At 36.2% G+C, this 20,946-nt stretch overlaps 1 protein-coding gene across 2 annotated transcripts in view; it reads left to right on the forward strand.

Moving 5' to 3' along the window:
* PEX3 (peroxisomal biogenesis factor 3) overlaps positions 1-20,946 on the forward strand; it is a 56,538-nt gene that overhangs the window by 7,343 nt on the left and 28,249 nt on the right. For both annotated transcript variants that reach the window (XM_049902552.1, XM_049902553.1), the window contains exons 2-7: positions 2,730-2,861; positions 11,690-11,771; positions 18,103-18,146; positions 19,525-19,649; positions 20,443-20,509; positions 20,615-20,669. In XM_049902552.1, coding sequence (XP_049758509.1) covers positions 2,730-2,861; positions 11,690-11,771; positions 18,103-18,146; positions 19,525-19,649; positions 20,443-20,509; positions 20,615-20,669 — 505 coding nt within the window. The remainder of the gene's footprint in view (positions 1-2,729; positions 2,862-11,689; positions 11,772-18,102; positions 18,147-19,524; positions 19,650-20,442; positions 20,510-20,614; positions 20,670-20,946) is intronic.

The raw sequence follows: 20,946 nt of genomic DNA on the forward strand, positions 1-20,946 counted from the left end.
TTCATAAATAAAGTCATAGCTACAGAAAAACTTTAAAGCTCATATAACCCTATCCTTTCATTTTATGGATGAAGAAATTTAGACCCAGCGAGAGGAAGGGACTTGCTCAAAGTCACCTAACTTGTTGGTTCCAGAGCCATCAATATCTCCTGTCTTCCAGGTCAGAATTCAGGCTGCTGCCAGCAGTCAGGTGCATACAGTCCTGAGCTCCAGTTTTAACCAATGAAGTCTCAGCCCTCATTCTTATTTTCCTGGGGACACCAATCTGACAAGACCAGAATTCATGGATTTCGGGGATAAGAGCCTAAATTACACCTTATGTAGAAACTTCTTTTTGTGCTAACTCAAAACAAATATGGATTGTGGGATTTTAGCTTAATTCATTTTTCTTTGCTTTAATTAGAATATACTACATTTACCAAACACAGTAGTTCTTGAAAATTTTTTTGTCAGACACTTTTGAGAATCTGATGAAAGTGTAGACCTTGTCCCTAGGAACATGCACATACCGATCAAATTTATATACTCATAGTCCAGAAAAATTCTTAGCTGTGCAAAGGGTGTCATTTCAGTGTTTCATTTTACAATATAATTTGAGAAATAATAATCATTTTACACATAAACTCAGTAATCTGTTGTTCAAAGTAAGATACAAGCAATTCATTCAGAACTCGTCGTTAATTAAGAGTCCTGTTAAAGTGTTACTTTGTGAAACATAAGTCAGCTTCTTCATCTTTTTGTACTGTAGCACTATCATCAGTTTATTGAGGATAAATTGCGAAAAAACTAGGAAGCCACTTATATGACATTTTATTCTTTAAACATGATAACATTTATTTGCATACAAACATAGCAACAGCAGTCATACTTATTTATGTCTAATTGTACCACATACCCTTTTATTTTTGAGACTGTATAGCATCTTATCAGCTTATCTACAAACCTTCATTAGTGAAAATAATTCAGGACATGTGTTTGTTTTGCAGTTTTTAGAGGGTTGTCCCCTCCCCAGTTAGGTTATGCACAATTCTTAGGTTCTTTTTGGTAGATACTGGGAGCCACAAACGGTTGAGGGTAGGTGAGGATTAGCTACTGACCTACAACCTTGCATGCCAGTTGTAATGAAACCAAATTCTACTACAGACAAAAAAAATCCATTAGCAAACAGAGATAAAAACAGTTGCACAGCCTGTTCTGTAAGCTCACTGGAGTCCCAGTGCTCTGCCCTATTATGGTGCTACAATAGAACTATGCATAGAAGATGTACCTGAAGCAAATGCGGCGAGGTTCCAGTGGTGAGATCTAGCTGGCCATCCCGTTAACTCATCTGCTCAAGAATCCTCTGAGCTAGCAGCTGAGGACTCAGCTAAATCATTCCTAGGGGCGAAGGGCCTTGCTCTTATATTATGGTTCCTATGACTTGGCTATGAACCCTACGTTCTAGCTAATCCAGTATCTTAAACACCCCTAGTTTAATCTATGAAAATCTGTGTCTAATATTCATTATGCAGAAATCAACAATGTTTGATGCTGCTCAAAGATTAGCTGAAGCATTTAAGTCTGAAAGTATGGCTTTGATCCAGTGCTAACTAACCAACCAGTTTGGCATGTTAATATTCCCAATTAGGGCAACTAACTGTACACGTTTATATCACACTGTCTATGCTGAAATGTTTCAAAGCAAATTACAGACCACATGACAACACCTCTGTTTTCATACCGTGGTGTTGTAATTTGGGATTTCTCTGCCCTCTTCGACGGCAGTGGCTTTTTTCCTACCCTCTTCTGACTCCCTTTTCCATTTGAATTACTAGTTTTTAGATAGTTGAAGTTGTATTCTCTCTCCTTTCTCAGACAGGGAGATTTTTCTAACACGAGTGAGTAAATAGATGTCTGCATAACCACCTTTCTTTCATTCCTACTTTAAAAAGATTATCTTATATTCTAAAAAATATATTCATTGAAGAAAATATAGAGAAACCAACAGAACGGGAAAAAATCACTTGTTATCCCACCATTCAGCAATGATCATTATTTATGATAGAAATTAAAACCTATCTTTTTTCTGTATATCTTCCTGCATTTTAAAAAAAAAAAAAAAACCTCAGAGATCTTATTATCTAACAATATGACATGGATATTTCGTTGACTTGTGAACTATTGAACAATGTAGTTTTTAATAGTTGCATAAGATTCCATTGTATGGATAGATCATAATTTATTTAAACAATTCCTTATTTGCTGGACATTTAGAATACCTTCAGTTCACTATTAAAGACATTGCCAAACTAACGAACGCCTTTCCTGGTTCTTCAGACCTAGTCATAATTTACTTGTTATTTCCTCTGTCTTTGGCTGTTAAAATGCTGATCTTCTTTTCCATCTTTTTAGGCTAAGCCCATTGCTGTGAATTGATTCTGACTCATAGTGACCCTACAGGACAGAGTAGCACTGCTCTATAGGGGTTCCAAGGAGCAGCTGATGGATTCTAACTGCCAGACTTTTGGTTAGCAGCCATAGCTCTTAACCACTGCACCACCAGAGCTCCTCTTTTTAGGCTAGTCTTATACAATTTTTCAATTGAGTTTTTAAGAAAGTTGTGATTTTTAGCTTTTCACTAACATAAGCCTTATAGTTGGGTACAATAAGTTAAACATATTGTTTAGAATCTTTAACACTCTAACTGAATTAATATTCCTGCTTGTTTTTAAAAAAAACAATAATTTTAGGAGTTTATATCCTGGGAAAATATGGACAGAAAAAGATCAGAGAAATACAAGAAAGGGAGGCTGCAGAGTACATTGCTCAAGCACGACGACAGTACCATTTTGAAAGTAATCAGAGGACCTGCAATATGACAGGTAAGGCAAAGAGAAATGCCTGCACGAGTATGTGATTGCTTGATATTTGCATGAATTTGCGTATCTCCAGGACCAACTTTAAAGGAAAAGACAAAGAAAGAATGATAAACCTTGCAAGTATTTACATTAATTGAGATACATCATTTTAATATGAATTTTAAAAATAAACTTAAGTCAATATTAAATGTTCCTTCATTTTATTTATTCATTCAGCATGTGGTTGTAGCACGCAGCACTGTGGAAACAAGAGGTGAACAATAAAAACAAAATCCCTGACCTTTGGAGTTTATAGTCCAGTGAGAGAAAAAGATGATAAACAACAGATAAATAACTTTAGGTGGTGATGGCTGCTATCAGGAAGATAAAGCTGTGTGAGGGGTAGGAATGCTGGTAGAAGTGGGCTATCAGGAAAGTCAGGTCTCTTTGAGGAGGTGGCATCTGGGTAGAAACACATACGCATCAGGCGGGAATAAGATGGCATGATCAAAGTACAGCAAAGCGGCCGTGTAGCTACAGTGGAGTAAGCAGTGGGAGAGTGACAGGAAGTGAGCTGCAGAGGCACGCCTGGTACCATTGAGCTTTGTCATAGTTACCTAGTGCTGCTATAACAAATACCACAAGTGGATGGTTTTAACAGACAAAATTTGTTTTCCCACAGTTTAAGAGGCTAGAAGTCTGAATTCAAGGCACTGGCTCTAGGGGAAGGCTTTCTCTGTCTGCCAGCTCTGGAGGAAGGTCCTTGTCTCCTTTGTGCTTCTGTTCCTGGGCTATCTTCATATGGCCTGGCATCTCCTCCCATCACTGTTCCTTTTGCTTGCTTGTTCAATCCTTTTTATATTACAAAAGAGATTAATCTAAGACACCTACACTAATCCCGCCCCATTAACATAACAAAGACAACCTATTCCCGTACAGGATTCTATTTTTTTTTAGGAGTTTTAAAAAATATTTATTACATTTGGTTCCAGAAATGATAGAAAATAAACACTGGTACACTTATGTCACATAATTTTAGAAAGGTTTATTTATCCTTTCACACCAGCGGCAAGTTTTACGCACTGCCTGGAATGGAAATAACCTAAACTCTTGGTGATACAGGGTAACACAGGTAACATAGGAGGAGCCCTTGTAAGTTTTTAAAGTTTTCTTCTCTGCCATTATTTATTTTTGAACAAATACCAGTCCAGCGGAAAGAGTAAAAATTAGATCTTAACGAATAAAAATAGCGGCAAATGTTTACATCAAGAAAAGAATGCAACTTTCCTGCAAGGCAGTAAGATAAATGCAAAAGCTACTGCAACTGAAAAGCCTGTAAATGCCTGCCTGAACCTGGTACAGGCACATGAACTAGATAATGACAATCACTGCCTTGTTTATGACCCTGTATGTGTTTCATTATCATTTAAATAAGCATGAGTACTGTATTTATATTTAGTCAGGGGATCTCAAATTATTTAACCATAGTCAAGATTTGTTCGGTTGCATTTGTGTCTTAAAATACATTGTTGTATACTGCATTTACAGATGTCTTAGGAATTTGTTGTCCTTCAAGAAAGTAGCAAACACCTAAAATTGCTACTTTAGATCAAAGTCCTTTCTCATTATTATAATGCCAGTAAAGCTGATACTTTACTATGACTGAAGCACCTGAAGTTTATTCTGACCAATTTTATATTCTCTGGGCTATAGTTAGGATCCTTAGGATTTGTATGTGTGTACAAACATTGCAAATTATTGATTTAAGCTAATAAAAACTTGAAAAAATACAAATAATATTTTACTACAAAGATTCAAAATCCACATATGGATCTGTCCTCAGAGAAAAATGAACAGGAAGCAAGTAAGCAACACGCATGTGCGTTTTCTAATCTGTGGACGAGGTACTCAGCAGAGCCAGGTCGTATTGAGCTGGGTCTGGTTCTTGATGCTGGTATCCATATTAAGCACTTCTCGGATGGCCATGGTAGCATATGTAGAAGGAGGAAGTGAAAAATCCATCTTCAGAGCCTTGTATTTGCCTTTAGAAGCAAAAACTGGTGGCATAGAGGTTAGGATTTAACAACGCATATTTTGGGGGGACACAATTCAATTCATAACAGGTCTCGTAGGTCATAGTAAACAGTAAATTTGTATATTTTATAAATTTGTTAAATTTACAATAAATAACTACAGACTAGTAAGTCTAGCACCATTAAAAAAAAAGAATCCATTGCCGTTAAGTAGATTGAGTTGTAGCAACCCTATAGGACAGAGTAGAACTGCCCCATAGGGTTTCCAAGGAGCACTTGGTGGATTAGAACTGTAACTGTGTTGGTTAGCAGCCAACCTCTTAACCACTTTGTTAGCAATTTAACTTGCAGAGAGAAGGGCCTTAACAAATTGAACCAGCCTATAATTTGAATCTCCCACACATCTGTTAGTTTGTTGGACTGTGGGGGCTTTTGTACTGCCGTGATGCTAGAAACTATGCCACCAGTATTGAAATACCAGCAGAGTCACCCATGGTGGGTAGGTTTCAGCTGAGCTTCCAGAGTAAGACAAACAAGAAAGAAAGACCTGACGGTCTACTTCTGAAAAGAATTAGCCAGTGAAAAGCTTATGAATAGCAGTGGAAGGAACATTGTCTGAGATAGTGCTGGGAGATGAGCCCCTCAGGTTGGAAAGCATGCAAAAGATGACTGGAGAAGAGCTGCCTCCAAAAGTAAAGTCAACCTCAATGACATGGATGGAATCAAGCTTTCGGGACCTTCACCCGCTGATATGGCGTGACTCAAAATGAGAAGAAACAGCTGTAAACATCTATTAATAATCAGAACATGGAATGTGTGAAGTATGAGTCTAGGAAAATTGGAAATCATTGGAAATGAAATGTAACACAAACATTGGCATTAGTGAGCTAAAATGGACTGGTGTTGGCCCTTTTGATTCGGATGATTATACAGTCAACTTTGCTGAGAATGACAACTTGAAAAGGAATGACATCGCATTCATTGTCAAAAAGAACATTTCAAGATCTATCCTGAAATATGATGCTGTCAGTGAAGATTTTTACCAGCTTCTACAGTCTGAAATTGATCGAACATGCAGTCAGGATGCACTGATAACTATTGGTGATTGGAATGCAAAAGTTGGAAACAAGAAGAAGGATCAATAGTTGGAAAATATGGCCTTGGTGATAGAAACGATGCTGGAGATCCCATGATAGAACTTTACAAGATCAATGACTTCATTGCAAATACCTTTTTTCAACAGCATAAACGGTGACTCTACACATCTGCCTCACCAGATGAAATACTCAGGAATCAAATCCACTACATCTGTGGGAAGAGATGATGGAAAAGCTCGGTATCATCAGTCAGAACAAGGCAGGGACTGACTGCAGAACAGACCATCAATGCTCATACACAAGTTCAAGTTGAAGCTGAAGAAAATTAGAACAAGTCCACGAGAGCCAAAGTATGACTTTGAGTATATCCTACCTGAATTTAGAGATCATCTGAAGAATAGATTTGACGTATTGAACACTAGTGACGGAGGACCACGCGAGTTGTGGAATGACGTGAAGGACATCTTACATGAAGGAAGCAAGAGGTCATTAAAAAGATGGGGAAGAAAGAAAAGACCAAAATGGATGTCAGAGGAGACTCTGAAATTTGCTCTTGAATGTTAAGTACCTAAAGCAAATGGGAGAAATGATGAAGTCAGACAGCTGAACAGAAGATTTCAAAGGGCAGCTCGAGAAGATAAAGTATTATAATGACATGTTCAAAGGAATGGAGTTAGAAAACCAAGAGGGAAGAATATGCTTGGCATTTCGGAAGCTGAAAGCACCAAAGAAAAAATTCAAGCCTCGAGTAGCAATATTGAAGAATTCGATGGAAAAAATATTAAATGATGCAGGAAGCACAAAAAGAAGATGGAAAGAATACACAGAGTCACTACACCAAAAACATTTTGTCAACATTCAGCCATTTCAGGAGGTAGCATATGATCAGGAATTGATGTTACTGAAGGAAGAGGTCCAGGCTGCACTGAAAGCACTGGCGAAAAACTAGGCTCCAGGAATTGACAGAATACCAATTGAGATATTTCAGCAAATCGATGCAGTGATGTAAGTGCTCACTCGTCTATGCCAAGATATTTGGAAGACAGCTACCTGGCCAACTGCCTGGAAGAGATCCATGTTTATGCCTATCCCAAAAAAAGGTGATCCAACTGAATACAGAAATTATTGAGCAATATCATTAATATCATACACAAGTAAAATTTTGCTGAAGATCATTCAAAAGTGGCTGCAGCAGTGCATCGACAGGGAACTGCAAGAAAGTCAAGCCAGATTCAGAAGAGAACATGGGACCAAGGATATCACTGTTGACGTCAGGTGGATCCTGGCTGAAAGCAGAGCATACCAGAAGGATGTTTACCTGTGTTTTATTGACTACGCAAAGGCATTCGAGTGTGTGGATCATAACAAATTATGGGTAACATTGCAAAGAATGGGATTTCCAAAAATCTTAATTGTGCTCATGAGGAACCTGTACATAGATCAAGAGGCAGTCATGGGAGCAGAACAAGGGGATACTGCATGATTTAAAGTCAAGAAAGATGTACGTCAGGTTTATATCCTTTCACCATACTTATTCAATCTGTATGCTGAGCAAATAATCCGAGAAGCTGGGCTATATGAAGAAGAATGGGGCATCGGGATTGAAGGAAGATTCATTTACAATCTGGGTTAAGCAAATGACACAACCTTGCTTGCTGAAAGTTGTAAACAACAAAGAATATTGAATATACCATGGACTGCTAAAAAAAAAAACAAATCTGTTTTGGAAGAAGTGCAACCAGAATGTCCTCAGAAACAAGGATGGCAAGACTACGTCTCACATACTTTGGACATGTTATCGGGAGAGATCAGTCCCTGGAGAAGGACATCATGCTTGGTAAATTAGAGGATCAGCAAAAAAAGATGACTCCCAAGGAGATGAATTGACACAGTGACTACAACAATGGGGTCAAACCTAACAATTGTGAGGATGGCACAGGACCCGGCAGTGTTTACTTCTGTTGTATACAGATTTGCTATGAGTCAAAAGCCACTCAATGGCACCTAACAACAACATAATTTCAAGAGAATAAGGTGTTCTGTTCCACTTGACATAACTCCCTGAAGAATCAATTCTCAGATCTATGTCAAACCTGCTTTTCCTTTTTGTTATTTAAGCTTAATTCTTTCTCTAACAGTTCTTTCAAGAACAATTGATTTTGAAAGACTTTATAAAGACAGGTTTTCCTTGATCCATTTTAAAAGTAGAATTCTTTTTCAGAATTGAAAGGACTTTAGTATTAGTTCACTTGCCTCATTTTTTAGATGGAGGTGCAGAAGAAGGTTAAGAGTTACATCCAAAGTTACAGCTGGTATATAATTTTTAATATTGCAAAAAGTATTACTTAGAGAAATTCTGTTATTCTATAAAGCAAATGACAACCATAAACACTTTATATAATGATCTCTCTGATAAGACACAGTGAGTCAGAGCACAGGCTCTTCAGTGATGCCAGATCTGGTTCCCTTCCCAGTTTTGTGTTTGGGCAAACTGTAAATCTCAGTTCTTGCCTGTATAAAATGAACATCGTAAAACCTACTTCATAAAGGTTTTATGAGAATGAGATGAGATAATGAAGATAAAAATGCTTGACACATAATAAATAATAAATGATAACTTTTTTTAATTTTCCTATTTTTTTAATTGATATGCAACATTCAAAGACATTTTAATGAATTTTTAGAGAATGGGAAAGGTCTGTTTCTGATTATTACTCAAATTTTCAAAAACTAGAAAAAACTAGCTCCTGGGGTATCAAAGTCCATCTCAGTTTAACAGGGACTCTTGTGTCAGTTTGGGCTTCCGAGAACCAGATGCTGAAATGGAATTAAATTACAAGAGAGTTACTGGGAGAAACACCTGTGAAGAATGAGGAGAGAGCAGGAGTAGGCAAAGAAAACCTTAGACTTCCATGCAGGCCTGACACTTGTGAAAGAGGAGTGGAGAGAAAGGAAGATTAGGTAAGAAGAGTCTGAGATTGTACACAGTTCTAGGAAAGTTTTGGCAGGCCGGTGCGGAGTCCAAAAGCCAAAGATCCCCGGTACAGGGCCCCTGCAGGAGTTGGCCTACTCCAGTATTCCCACCGACCATAGTCATTAGCTGGGAGCAGCACAAATATGATAATGGATCCGAAGGGCTGGCAGGTGGGGCTGCCAGTTAACTATGCTCTCCCAACAGAAAATCTGGATGGCACATTTCCATGACTATCACCGCCCTCAGATAAATAAATAACCAAATGTATGGTTTGAATTGTGTCCCCCAAAAATGTGTATCAACTTGGCTAGGCCATGATTCTTAGTATTGTGTGATTGTCCACCATTTTGTCAACAAATACGATTTTCCTATATGTTATAAATCCTACCTCTGTGACATTAATCAGGCAGGATTAGAGGCAGTTATATTAATGAGATATAACTCAAACTAATAAGATTAGGTTGTATCTTAAGTCAACCTCTTTTGAGATATAAACTAGAGAAGAGAGCAGAGAGGCAGGGGAACCTCATGCCACCAAGAATGAAGAACCAGGAGGGCAGCACATCCTTTGAACCCGGAGCCCCTGTGAGGAGAAGCTCGTAGACCAAGGGAAGATTGATGACAAAGACCTTCCCCCAGAGCCCTGCATGCACACTTCTAGCCTCTTAGACTGTGAGAGAATAAATTTCTTTTTGTTAAAGCCATTCCCTTATGGTATTTCTGTTATAGCAGCACTAGATAACTAAGACAACAATTATAGATGATTTAAAAGAAAGAATTTGGTGTCACTACAGGGTCACTATGAGTTGGAGTCGACTCGATGGCAGCGGGTTTGTTTTTTTGGTTTAGAAGCCAAAATACAAGTTCACTGAAAAATTTCCAAATTAGCTTTCTGGTCTGCATTGATAATGCAGTTATAAATAATATGATTAAATTGCCACCCTTTTGGATAAGATGATATTGGATACGCTAGAAAAGTTTAGTACTTTTAGTAAATTTAACTAGTTTTTTTACCCAAGAAATGGGCCCCAACTTGAAAGATAGCATCTAATAAAATGTTACATTTTGACCTTACCTTCTTCCGGATTTTACTAAACATTTAGGAGAGATGCTTGTTAGATTTACAGATGACACCATGCTTGAACACATAGCTGACTCCACAAATGAGATTTCAGAATGCAATATATCTTGTCCCGTTGAAGTTCCAGTCTGAGATAAAAGACTTGTTCTGCATTAAAAATCAGTTGTACAGAAATACAATTATCCAAACTTGCTTGAAACAAAGTATATGAATAAAGGCTGGGAATTTTAGTTGAGCATAAGCTTGTTACGAGCAGTATGATGTGACTTCTAGATATACTAATTTAATCTTAGACTACAGCTATAATTATCTGTGGTTCAGATCAAGGGTAATTACAGTATATTGTGCAGTAGTTCATTTCTGGCTATCACCTGTTAAGAAGATGCTTACAAACTAGAGTATGTCAGAAAAAGCCAAATAAGGGTAATTGTAATAATAGTTCACACTGAGCATTTCCTATGTGCAAAGAATCACTGTTGTAATTGCTTTATAAGTGTCAAACCTATGACAACTCTTTGAGTTAGAAATCCTGGATTTCCAGATGGAGAGAGAGGTCAAGCAACCTGTTCAGGGTCACGCAGATTCAAGGCTGGTAAAGGATCATCCTTCGATTTGTGGTTGAACTGAGGATGTTTAGCGTGGATACCAGATGGCTGAAGGAAGACATGAATGCAATCTTCAACTCTTCCTAGAGACAGGGCACATTTGTTCAATTTTAGTACAGATGGCTAGTAGAGAAAAGTAGAATAGGCTGAAGTGGGAAGTAAGTTATTATCTCTCAGGAGAATTATGGAAGAGAGTCCCGTTAAATCATGTTGTTAAACTGCATAATCATAGTAGTTCCCTACTAGGTCCATTTTCTGAATGCAGGTGTCTAGTCCTTGCTTTTTCTTTGAGAGGTAACATTGTGTTTGGGCTAGGTATATACTAAGAGCTAATCCACCTCTTGACATTGGCTCTGAACTTGTACTTTATATAATGGTCTAAGTAATTTAGGTGGTTTAAACATAAGACTTGAGAAAATGTGCGGAAGCCACAGAGTGCAGCGTTGAATATCACATTATTCCTGGGAGTTAAGGACAAGCAATAGCCATTAGCAAAACTAGAACTAAAACTCAGTAGTTCTTATATCCTAGCCTGATATACTTTTATCTAGATTCTAATACGTGCTTGTAGCTTTGTAGTTTTTAAGAAATAAACTTTTTCTAAAATTAGAAATTAAATATGAATCAGAATGGGTAGATGAACTTAAAAATATTGTTTTTGATCATTTTTATTACATAAAAAACATTTATTGTAAAAAAAAGTTTGTAGAATACTGAGAAAAGAAGGTTAAAAAACAAGGAATTACCCATAGTCCAAAAACTACCACTCTTAACATTTGGGAATAATCATTTCCATTCTTTCTTCTATATGTAGTTGTTTACATTACAGTGTTCATAGTGTATGTATAATTTTGCTTACTTTACATAAGTAGATAAATAACTTATTAATATATATAATAGTTTCATATTAATAATAATAATTTGAATTTTCTGGCCCCGACTCTCCCTCCCAACTCTTGCCCGTTGCTAATCCTGCCATATAGCCTAAAACAATGTGCATTTACTTCTCAGTGAGGCCAGCCATATCCCTTGTGACCGTCTTTATTTTCTGTTTCTATTAAGTGCTGTCCATGCTTCCAACACTGAGAGAGGCCTTAATGCAGCAACTCAATTCTGAGAGCCTCACAGCTCTGCTAAAAAACAGGTAAACGCATGTGACAACGATTTTCGTTTATGCACTGCACTTAAGGTTTATGGAATGAACTGGAATACTTTTCAAAAGACTTTGTGACCCTAGGTTTCAACTAGAAAGTTGAACCTTAAGACTCAGAAAAAAATATTAACTGACTGTATCATTGACTCCATGTTTTATTCATCCATTTATTTATTCTCTATCTTGTTGTACAAAGCATTTAGGGAAATAATACTTTCTCGTATTCTGCTTTTCATATAAATAACTAGATCTTATATGACTTTGGCATTGTTGAGACATTCAGTTATTGAGTGCTTATGGAATGTGTTCCTGAACCAGATGCTGTAAGGTTGACAAAGCTATATTAGATATTCTACTTCTTAAAGAGCTTACAGAAATTTCCTGTAATACCTAAATCACATATACCTGCGTTTTAAATAAACAAAGCATATGAACTCACATTTTACAGTACATACAAAACAAAAATCAAATATAACATGATTATGCAATAATAATAACTTATGTTACCATGAAAATTTTACTGTTTACAAAGCACTTTGATATACGATCGTATATATGGAGTGCAGTGTGTTGGAGTATTATAATATGGTGTGATATGTTTATTCGAGCAAACTTCCAGAAGGAAATGGCCTTGTTATTTAATGAACAAGATGGGGGGGAGGGGGGATGCTTTCACTAAATAATTTTTAGTTTTGGCCTTACTGAAATACTCCCGTGCTTTGTAATCACCCTCCAGATAGCCAGGAGAAGAAGTGTTACTTCTGGAATGTCCCTCTCTTCCAGGCCCAGCACTGGGTACTTTACATTTGATTTTCACAATACCCCCATGAGGCAGATGTTATCATCACCATTTTGCAACTAGGAACTTAATGGTCAAAGGTTAAATAACAAGATGGAAAATTTTCTTGAAAAAAAAATTCTATATTCAGAGAATATTCCCAAAATAACAATGAATTTGTATATTTGGTGTCTTTTTTATCTGATTAAAATGTAATGCTGATGATAAAGGTTTTTCCACACTAAATTTCATCCAGATCTCATGCTCTGAGATAGAGAGCATTTCACTCCTACTCATAGATGTACATTTTAGTTTTAAATTGTAGGGATGCTGTAGAAGAAACATAAGCAGATTTGTCTCACTTGAATAAATACTTATTACCACCTGTGTGTGCATAAATAGGGGATAGAAAAGAAATGGATTATGATTTTCTTAAGTGTTGGTCTTACTGGGAAGGCAAGACAAATGAAATAAGTCAATGCCACTTATATAAAAGCAACATAGTGATAGACCTAATAAACATGGTGGCATTCTTCTTTCTTGGTGAGTCTGTTTCCTTCAAGGTCCTGTGTTCCACATGCTTTGGGGACTCAAGATAATTAAGATAAGATCTCTCGCTTTAGGATCTTATCATCCGGAGGAGGAAATAGGCAAAATAAATTGTCATAATTCAAGCCAAATTACGTTTAGTGCTGTACAAAAGTAAAAGCAAAACATGGGGGGCAAATGTGTAGCATAGAGAAGAAAGGGGATTAATTTTGATGGATAATTCTGGATAGCTTTAAGAAAAGGTGTGATTTCACTTTTTTTACATGATACACAGAGAGGAGAATCTCTTAAATTCCGGAGAGTTTAAGATGTGCCGCAGCTCTCCTCCTTCATTGTTTCCTCTTTAAATGTTTCAGTGTTATGTTTTTATTGCTTTTCATTTTATTTGAAAATATTATTTGCAATATGATGAAAAAATGTTCGTTTGAGAAATACTTGGATAAAGAGGAGTTTGATTCCTTAAAAGTATGACCACATAAGGCCTTCACTCTATGACTGCTTTTATGTTAGTTTTCAGTCAACTCTGGTCTCGTATAAGTTAATCAGGAAGGTCAGTTTTCTCTTTTAACTACTTATGGTAGTAACTAATCAAAAATAAGATATTTAATAGTCTCATATTGTCAGAACCCTGGTGGCGCAGAAGTTAAGAGATCAGCTGCTGACCAAAAGGTCAGCAGTTCAAATCCACCAGCTGCTCCTTGGAAACCCTATGGGGCAGTTCTACTCTGTCCTGTAGGGTTGCTATGAGTCGGAATCAACTTGACGGCAACGGGTGTATATTGTCAGTTTTATAATAGCAAATAAACAGCTATCACTGTTTTTAATAATTTACATTCTTGTTAAAGATCGATAATGGCAATGAAATTTTAATGCAAAGAATCTTAAACATTCTCCATCACAACAGAGGAAAAACACTTTAAAAGGATTAGTTTAATTCTTAAACAGGTATTTTAGTAACATTAAAGAGTCTGGTTATATTTAACTTAGGGTTGATTTCCATTAGACAAATTATTTGAGAGGAGTCCTTGCATACATTGTACTTCTCCAGTTCTACATAGATTGGGAATCAGAATTTTTTTTTAAAGATAATAGGAAGGTTCTGCTGTATATGTTCACAACAACAAAAAAGAAATAAAATTTAAAAACTCTTAACATTCTGCTAAAAAAAAAAGATAGTAGGGTCACTATTTTTTAATCCAATTTTAAGGTCTAATAATAATGTCAGCAATAAGAAATGTCCTAGATGGTTGTAATCCTGTCCTCTCCCACAAAGTCACCCCAAATAAAATACAATTCCAGCAAACACAGCTTCAAGATAAACACCATAATTTGCCCTTTCGTAGATTGCTCCTCCTAAGCACTTCATATTATCGAAATTTCTGAAGCCACTATTTTCTTATCTTGTTTCATGTAGAATTTCTTTAAGACACACTTGGAAATTTTCCTGAGATGACATCCAAAAGAAGATGTTAATTTACTTGCATTAAAATACCTAACCGTTCAATTGTGATAAATTCCCAGTTTAATGAGAATAAATATGGCATTTCACCACAAAGATTGAATATTAATCAGCTTCAGTTTGAAGCAGTATCTTGCTTGTAGGATCTATTCCATAGATCTGCACCTCTGCCATCTAGGAAGGGACAACTGAAGCCCTAGAGCCTGTTCACAAGCAAAGAAATATAAGAAACTAATAATGTCCCACTACTGTAATGGTAACTCAGTTTTTTAGTGAAATGCACCTACTCCTGACTTATTGACTACGTTTTGCATTTATGACAATAGTAAAAAAAAATCTATCTTGTACATTAACGACATACATTTGGCAGTAATGAATGCAGAGATGTGAAGTGAGAGTAACACTGGCCATGATGGTTAAGGTTGTGTGTCAGTGTGGCTGAGCCATGGTTCTCAGTGATATGGCAGCTACGTAATGATGGAATCTGGCAGTTATGTAATGATGTAGTCATCCTCTCTTTTGTGATCTGATGTGGTCATCCTCCGTTTAAACATAACACTGATTTTCACATAATGACCTGGTCTTTGGAACCTAACTATGTAGAAATATGAGAAGTGGGTTTATAAAATTATACCTGATTATAATAATAAAGAATATTGTTCTGTATTTTGTATATCTTTATGGATTTCTTATTTCATTTCTCTAGTAATTTATTTTCATTGTACTTTACTAAGTTATTCGTTTATGACAGATTGAAATTAAAAAAAAAAAACCTGTGGTCATTCCACATAGATGGTTTAAAAAGTGTTGAACTACATCTACATACTACGTGTAGTCCACACAAGGGAGTACTAGATATTGTGCCACAGTTTAATTAAAAAATAATAATAACTGTGTCTGTATCCTCTATGCAATGATGATCCAGGATATATTGCTATGTGTTTTAAAAAAAGTGGAGAAAAATGTATGTAGTAGGCTACGATTTATCTAAGGGGGACATATGAGTAGACGTACATATTTGTTTCTGGAAAACAAAGCAATGGAAAGTTAAAGCATCATTTTTTTTTTTTTTTAAATAATTACCTATACAGAAGGATCTGTACTGGGTGGATCATAACAAATCATGAATAACATTGTGAAGAATGGGAATTCCAGAGCACTTAACTGTGTTCACGCAGAACCTATGCATAGACCAAGAGGCAGTCATTCAAACAAAACAAGGGGCCACTGTGTGGTTTAAAATCAAGAAAGATGTGCGTCAGGGTTATATCCTTTCACCATACTTATTTAGTCTGTATGCTGAACAAATCTGAGAAGCTAGACTATATGAAGAAGAACACAGCATCAGGATTGGAGGAAGACTCGTTACAACCTGCAATTTGCAGATGACACAACCTTCCTTGCTGAAAACAAAGAGGACTTGAAGCTCCGACTGATGAAGATCAAAGACTACAGGCTTCAGTATGGATTACACCTCAACATAAAGAAAGCAAAAATCCTCACAACTGGACCAATAAGCAACATCATGATAAATGGAGAAAAGATTGAAGTTGTCAAAGATTTCATTTTACTTGGATCCACAGTCAACACCCATGTAAGCAGCAGTCAAGAAATCAAACGATGTATTGCACTAGGCAAATCTGCTGCAAAAGACCTCTCTAAACTGTGGAAAAATGAAGATGTCACTTTGAGGACTAAGGTATTTTCAATCGCCTCATATGCATTCAAAAGCAGAACAACGAATAAGGAAGACTGAAGAAGAGTTGATGCCTTTGAATTATGTATGGTGTTGACAAAAAATACTGACTGCGCCATGGACTGCCAGAAGAATGAGTAAGTTTGTCTTTGAAGAAGTACAGCCAGAATGCTCCTTGGAAGTGAGGATGGCAAGACTTTGTCTTACGTGCTTTGGACATGTTATCAGAAGGGGCCAGTCCCTCGAGAAGGACATCATGCTTTGTAAGGTAGAGGGTCAGTGAAAAAGAGAAAGGGCTTCAACGAGCTGAATTAACAAAGTGGCTGCAACAATGGGCTCAAACATAGCAATGATTGTGAGGTTGGTGCAGGACCAGGCAGTGTTTCATTCTCTTGTACATAGGGTCGCTATGACTTGGAACCAACTCAAGGGGACCTAACAACAACAGCATACAGAAGGAAGAAAATTAGTGAAGGGAGATAGGAGTAGACTTCTTTGAATACACTGTGCTGTATAAATTTAACTTTTGATTCATATAGTTTACATAATTATGAATATATAATTTTTTTTTTTTTTTTTTTTTGCAAATAATGCCCACACATATAACACGCTTAGGGAAATAGCGAGTGAGGGGGTTGTACAGTTGACAAAAAGGTATAGCATACACATTATTTGCATAAAAATACAGCAAATGCTTAAAAAGCAGTCTTTAAAAATTGAAAGTAAAATAAATTATCATAGATGTAGATGTTGTTACAACCACAAAGACAAAAACTCTGCCAACTGACTTTAAAACACAAATTTGTCTATGTATCCCTAGTAGGATATATAGTCTATAGACAACCAGAATTGAAACAACAAAAACAAAAAACCTTAAACTCAGTTCGTATTGCTGCTGTTATTCTGCGACTCTTGTACATGAGAGGTAAAACAATTTAGGAATTATGTTGGTTTCATTGATTTCTAGTGTGAGCAAAAAAGCAATACAGATGTGAGATCAAGGAGATTAAGTTTAAAAAAAAAAAAAAAAAAACCCTTTGCTCCTGATTTTGAATTGGAAGTATCAGTATGAACTCTTGATGTATTTTTATCACTTTGAATATATATGCATACAAATAAATGAATTAGTACACGCTCACACATTTCTCTGGCTTTGTCCACTGAAAAGACCTATCAGGTAGTGGTGAATATCCTTAATTGCAAGACTGTGGTCTCTAGCTACCATTTCTGGCTATAAAGAACCAGGGCTCCTTGGAGAAATGGGTAATTTCAGCAAGAACTGAACAACATGAACCCAAAACAACTGTTCATATCAGAAAGCAAGGAAACTATCAAAGACTAATGGGGTTGAGTCAAAAAAATTCCCATAGAGAATTTGAACATCAATAAGGATAATAACTGCAGTGGGTTGAAACACATCAAATAAATATATGTTTAAATTCATGTGTTCTTAATGATACTTTCAAACAAAAAACAACTCATTAGTTACTTTGAAAGATTTCCAGGACCCACCTCATTATTTGTAAAACTGGTAAACAGAAGAAAAGAATAAGCATTTTTTCTGCTTTTCCTGTATGATTTTATAACACATGTATGCATATGATTGGGGGGGAGGGGGAATGACTGGAAAGACGTTAACTGTAAATTGTCGCTATCATTCATTGGTCACTGGAATTACAGACATTTTATTTTACTCTACTTCATGAGCTTTGTTATATTTTCCAAGTTTTCTGCAGTGATCCTGTATTGTTTTTCATTTTAAGAGACTACAGATCTATAGAGTCGTAATTTTTCTATTAGGTTATCTAGATTATTATTTTCATTTTTTTTTTTTCTTTAGGCCTTCAAACAAGCTGGAAATATGGGAGGATCTGAAGATAATAAGTAAGCCAACATATTCTGTATAACCAACAGCCTGAAAGCATTAATAAAGGGGCATGTTTGTACTCTTATGGGAACGAGCCTTCTTTACCTACCTCATAGGGTTGCCATGAGGATTAAATAAAATAATTCTCACAAAGTAGATCACTATCTGGCGTAGAAAGTACTCAGGAGCTGTTAGTGTCATTATTATAATGATGATTATATAAAATTGTCCTTGACAATATTATACTTTAAAGAACGTTTTTTACTCTAAGCCAGATATAACTCTACTTTGATGTTGTTTTGAAAGTTTCATTAGTGATGAAAATTTGAAACAAAAAATTACTCTGGGGCCTATATATCTACGCGTCTCAAAACTTCACCTATACTTCACTTATTGTTTCCCCATTTATTCAACTCATCCTTATTGACTAAATGATGCTTCAGACTTGCTTATCTGTAGACAAATTAAATCCCTCTAGAGCCCTGGTTGCACAGTGGTTAAGTGCTTGGCTGCTAACCAAAAGGTCAGTGGTTCAAACCTACCAGCCATTCTGTGGGAGAAGGGTGTGGCAGTCTGCTTCTGTAAGAATTATAGCCTTAGAAAACCTATGGGACGGTTCATCCCTGTCACATAGGGTCTCTGTGAGTTGAAATCGACTTGATGGCAACAGGTTTGGTTTTTGCTTTAGTACTCTGCATTTCCTTTTGACTTGTACTTTTTCCCACCCTTTATGGCCAAAGATTTCTACGCTCCCTTTCTTCTCTTCTTCATTCCCACACACTTTCCTTGTTCCACTTTTGTATTTCCACCCAAGCAGATCTCACAAGTATCAGGAGTAACCTTTGTGTTGCTAAATCCATATATTTTCCTTATCCTGCTAGACCTCTCAGAAGCCATCAACACCTTCGCTCTCCTCTGTGTTGAAACCTTGTCTTTGGCTGCTGTGAAGCCTAGTCACCCAGATTCCCCCTATCTTTCTGGACCTTCCTCTGGTTCTTTTATAGCTTTATCTTCTTATTTCCTCCCAATGAAGACCACAGTTCTTCCATGCTCAGCCCTCTCTTCTTCTTAAACTAAACTGACTTTCTAGACGGCTTTAAGAGTTCTGAGGCTGCAACTCTTGGTGCCTCCCAGTCCCTTCTTGTTTGCCTTTAGATAGCCATTAGTATATTTATAATGGCTATTGTTTTAAACAAGAAATCATATCTAACTTTTGTTTAACAAGTTATGTTAGAGTAATTATGAAATATTGTGAACAGATACATTTTTGTACTTGAAACTGTTGCAAATGTATTTTTTAAAGTCATATGAAAAATAGCCGCAGAGATTGTTCATGATTTTAAACCTTTGTATGGTTTAATAACAACACCAAATGATTTTCCTTCTCCCATGAAGGTTTCACAAGAAGCATCGTAGCTGTATACAGTACTTGTATGCTGGTTGTTCTTTTACGAGTCCAGTTAAACATAATTGGTGGATACATTTACCTGGATAATGCTGCAGTTGGCAGAAATGGCACTGTAAGTTTACTAGGTTAATATAAATACTGCCCCTTTCTTTCGAAAGTTTCAAAATTTAACTGAATATTATTTATTCTGATAACAATTTTTATGAAACAAGGATCTTTATACTTCAGGTGATTGTGAACTTATAGCATTATAATTACTTCTCATATTTTAGAACTGAACTTTTGGGTATGTTATAGAACACACTCAGTCCTCACTTATCAAATATCTCGTTATCTGACATTTTGCATTTACTATAATGGTAAAAATACTATTTTGCACATTAACGACATACATCTGGCAGTAACGAATGCTGAGATGCGAGGCAAGAGTAACACGGGCAGTGATGGTTAAGGTTATATGTCAACTTGGCTGGGCCATGAAGCTCAGTGATTTGGCAGTTATAAAATGATGTAATTTGGCAGTTATGTAATGATGTAGTTTGGCAGTTATAAAATGATGTAATTTGGCAGTTCTGTAATGATGTAATTTGGCAGTTATGTGATGATGTAGTTTGGCAGTTATGTATTGATGTAATTTGGCAGTTATGCAGTGATGTAATTTGGAAGTTATGTAATAATGTAGTCATCCTCCATTTAGTAGTCTGATGTGGTTACCCTGAATTTTTGCATAATGCTGATTTTTGGGTAACAACCTGGTCTTTGCAACCTAACTATCAATAAGTGAGGAGTGGTTGTGTTATGTTTTCCTTTCATTCCAGGTCGCAAATCAGTTCAAAAAATAATACACATTTACTGGTTAAAAAAAAAAAACTTGGATAATATAACCTTATTTCTATTTTGTACAGACAGTTCTTGCTCCCCCAGATGTCCAACAGCAATATTTATCAAGTATTCAGCACCTCCTTGGAGATGGTAAGATTCTTATTTGTGACCTTTATACTAATTTTAATTCATTGATTTTTATAATTGAGACATTAAAAATGGGCAAGACTTTGAAGTTTGTTTTTCCATTAATAGGCCTGACTGAATTGATCACTGTCATTAAACAAGCAGTGCAGAAGATTTTGGGAAGGTAAGGCATGTGGCTTTGGCTTTTCTGACTTTTTGATTCTAATGAATAAAAGAAAAATTAGAATTGTTCTGGTGAAGCTAGTGACTTGGTAAGTGGTGGTTTGTGAAATTCTTTATAGATTCATACATACACCACCCTGGGGTATTGGGTTTGTGGAATTCTTTTTCTTCATCAACATAAACTATTTGATACTGAGAAGAGAAGTTTTAGTATTTCGTTTCTTATTGATTGATTTCCATCCAAATCAGAAATATTTGGGTTGTGAGATAGAAGACAT

The sequence above is a fragment of the Elephas maximus genome, chromosome 1 (assembly GCF_024166365.1).
Source record: "Elephas maximus indicus isolate mEleMax1 chromosome 1, mEleMax1 primary haplotype, whole genome shotgun sequence".
NCBI classification, from domain to species: domain Eukaryota; kingdom Metazoa; phylum Chordata; class Mammalia; order Proboscidea; family Elephantidae; genus Elephas; species Elephas maximus.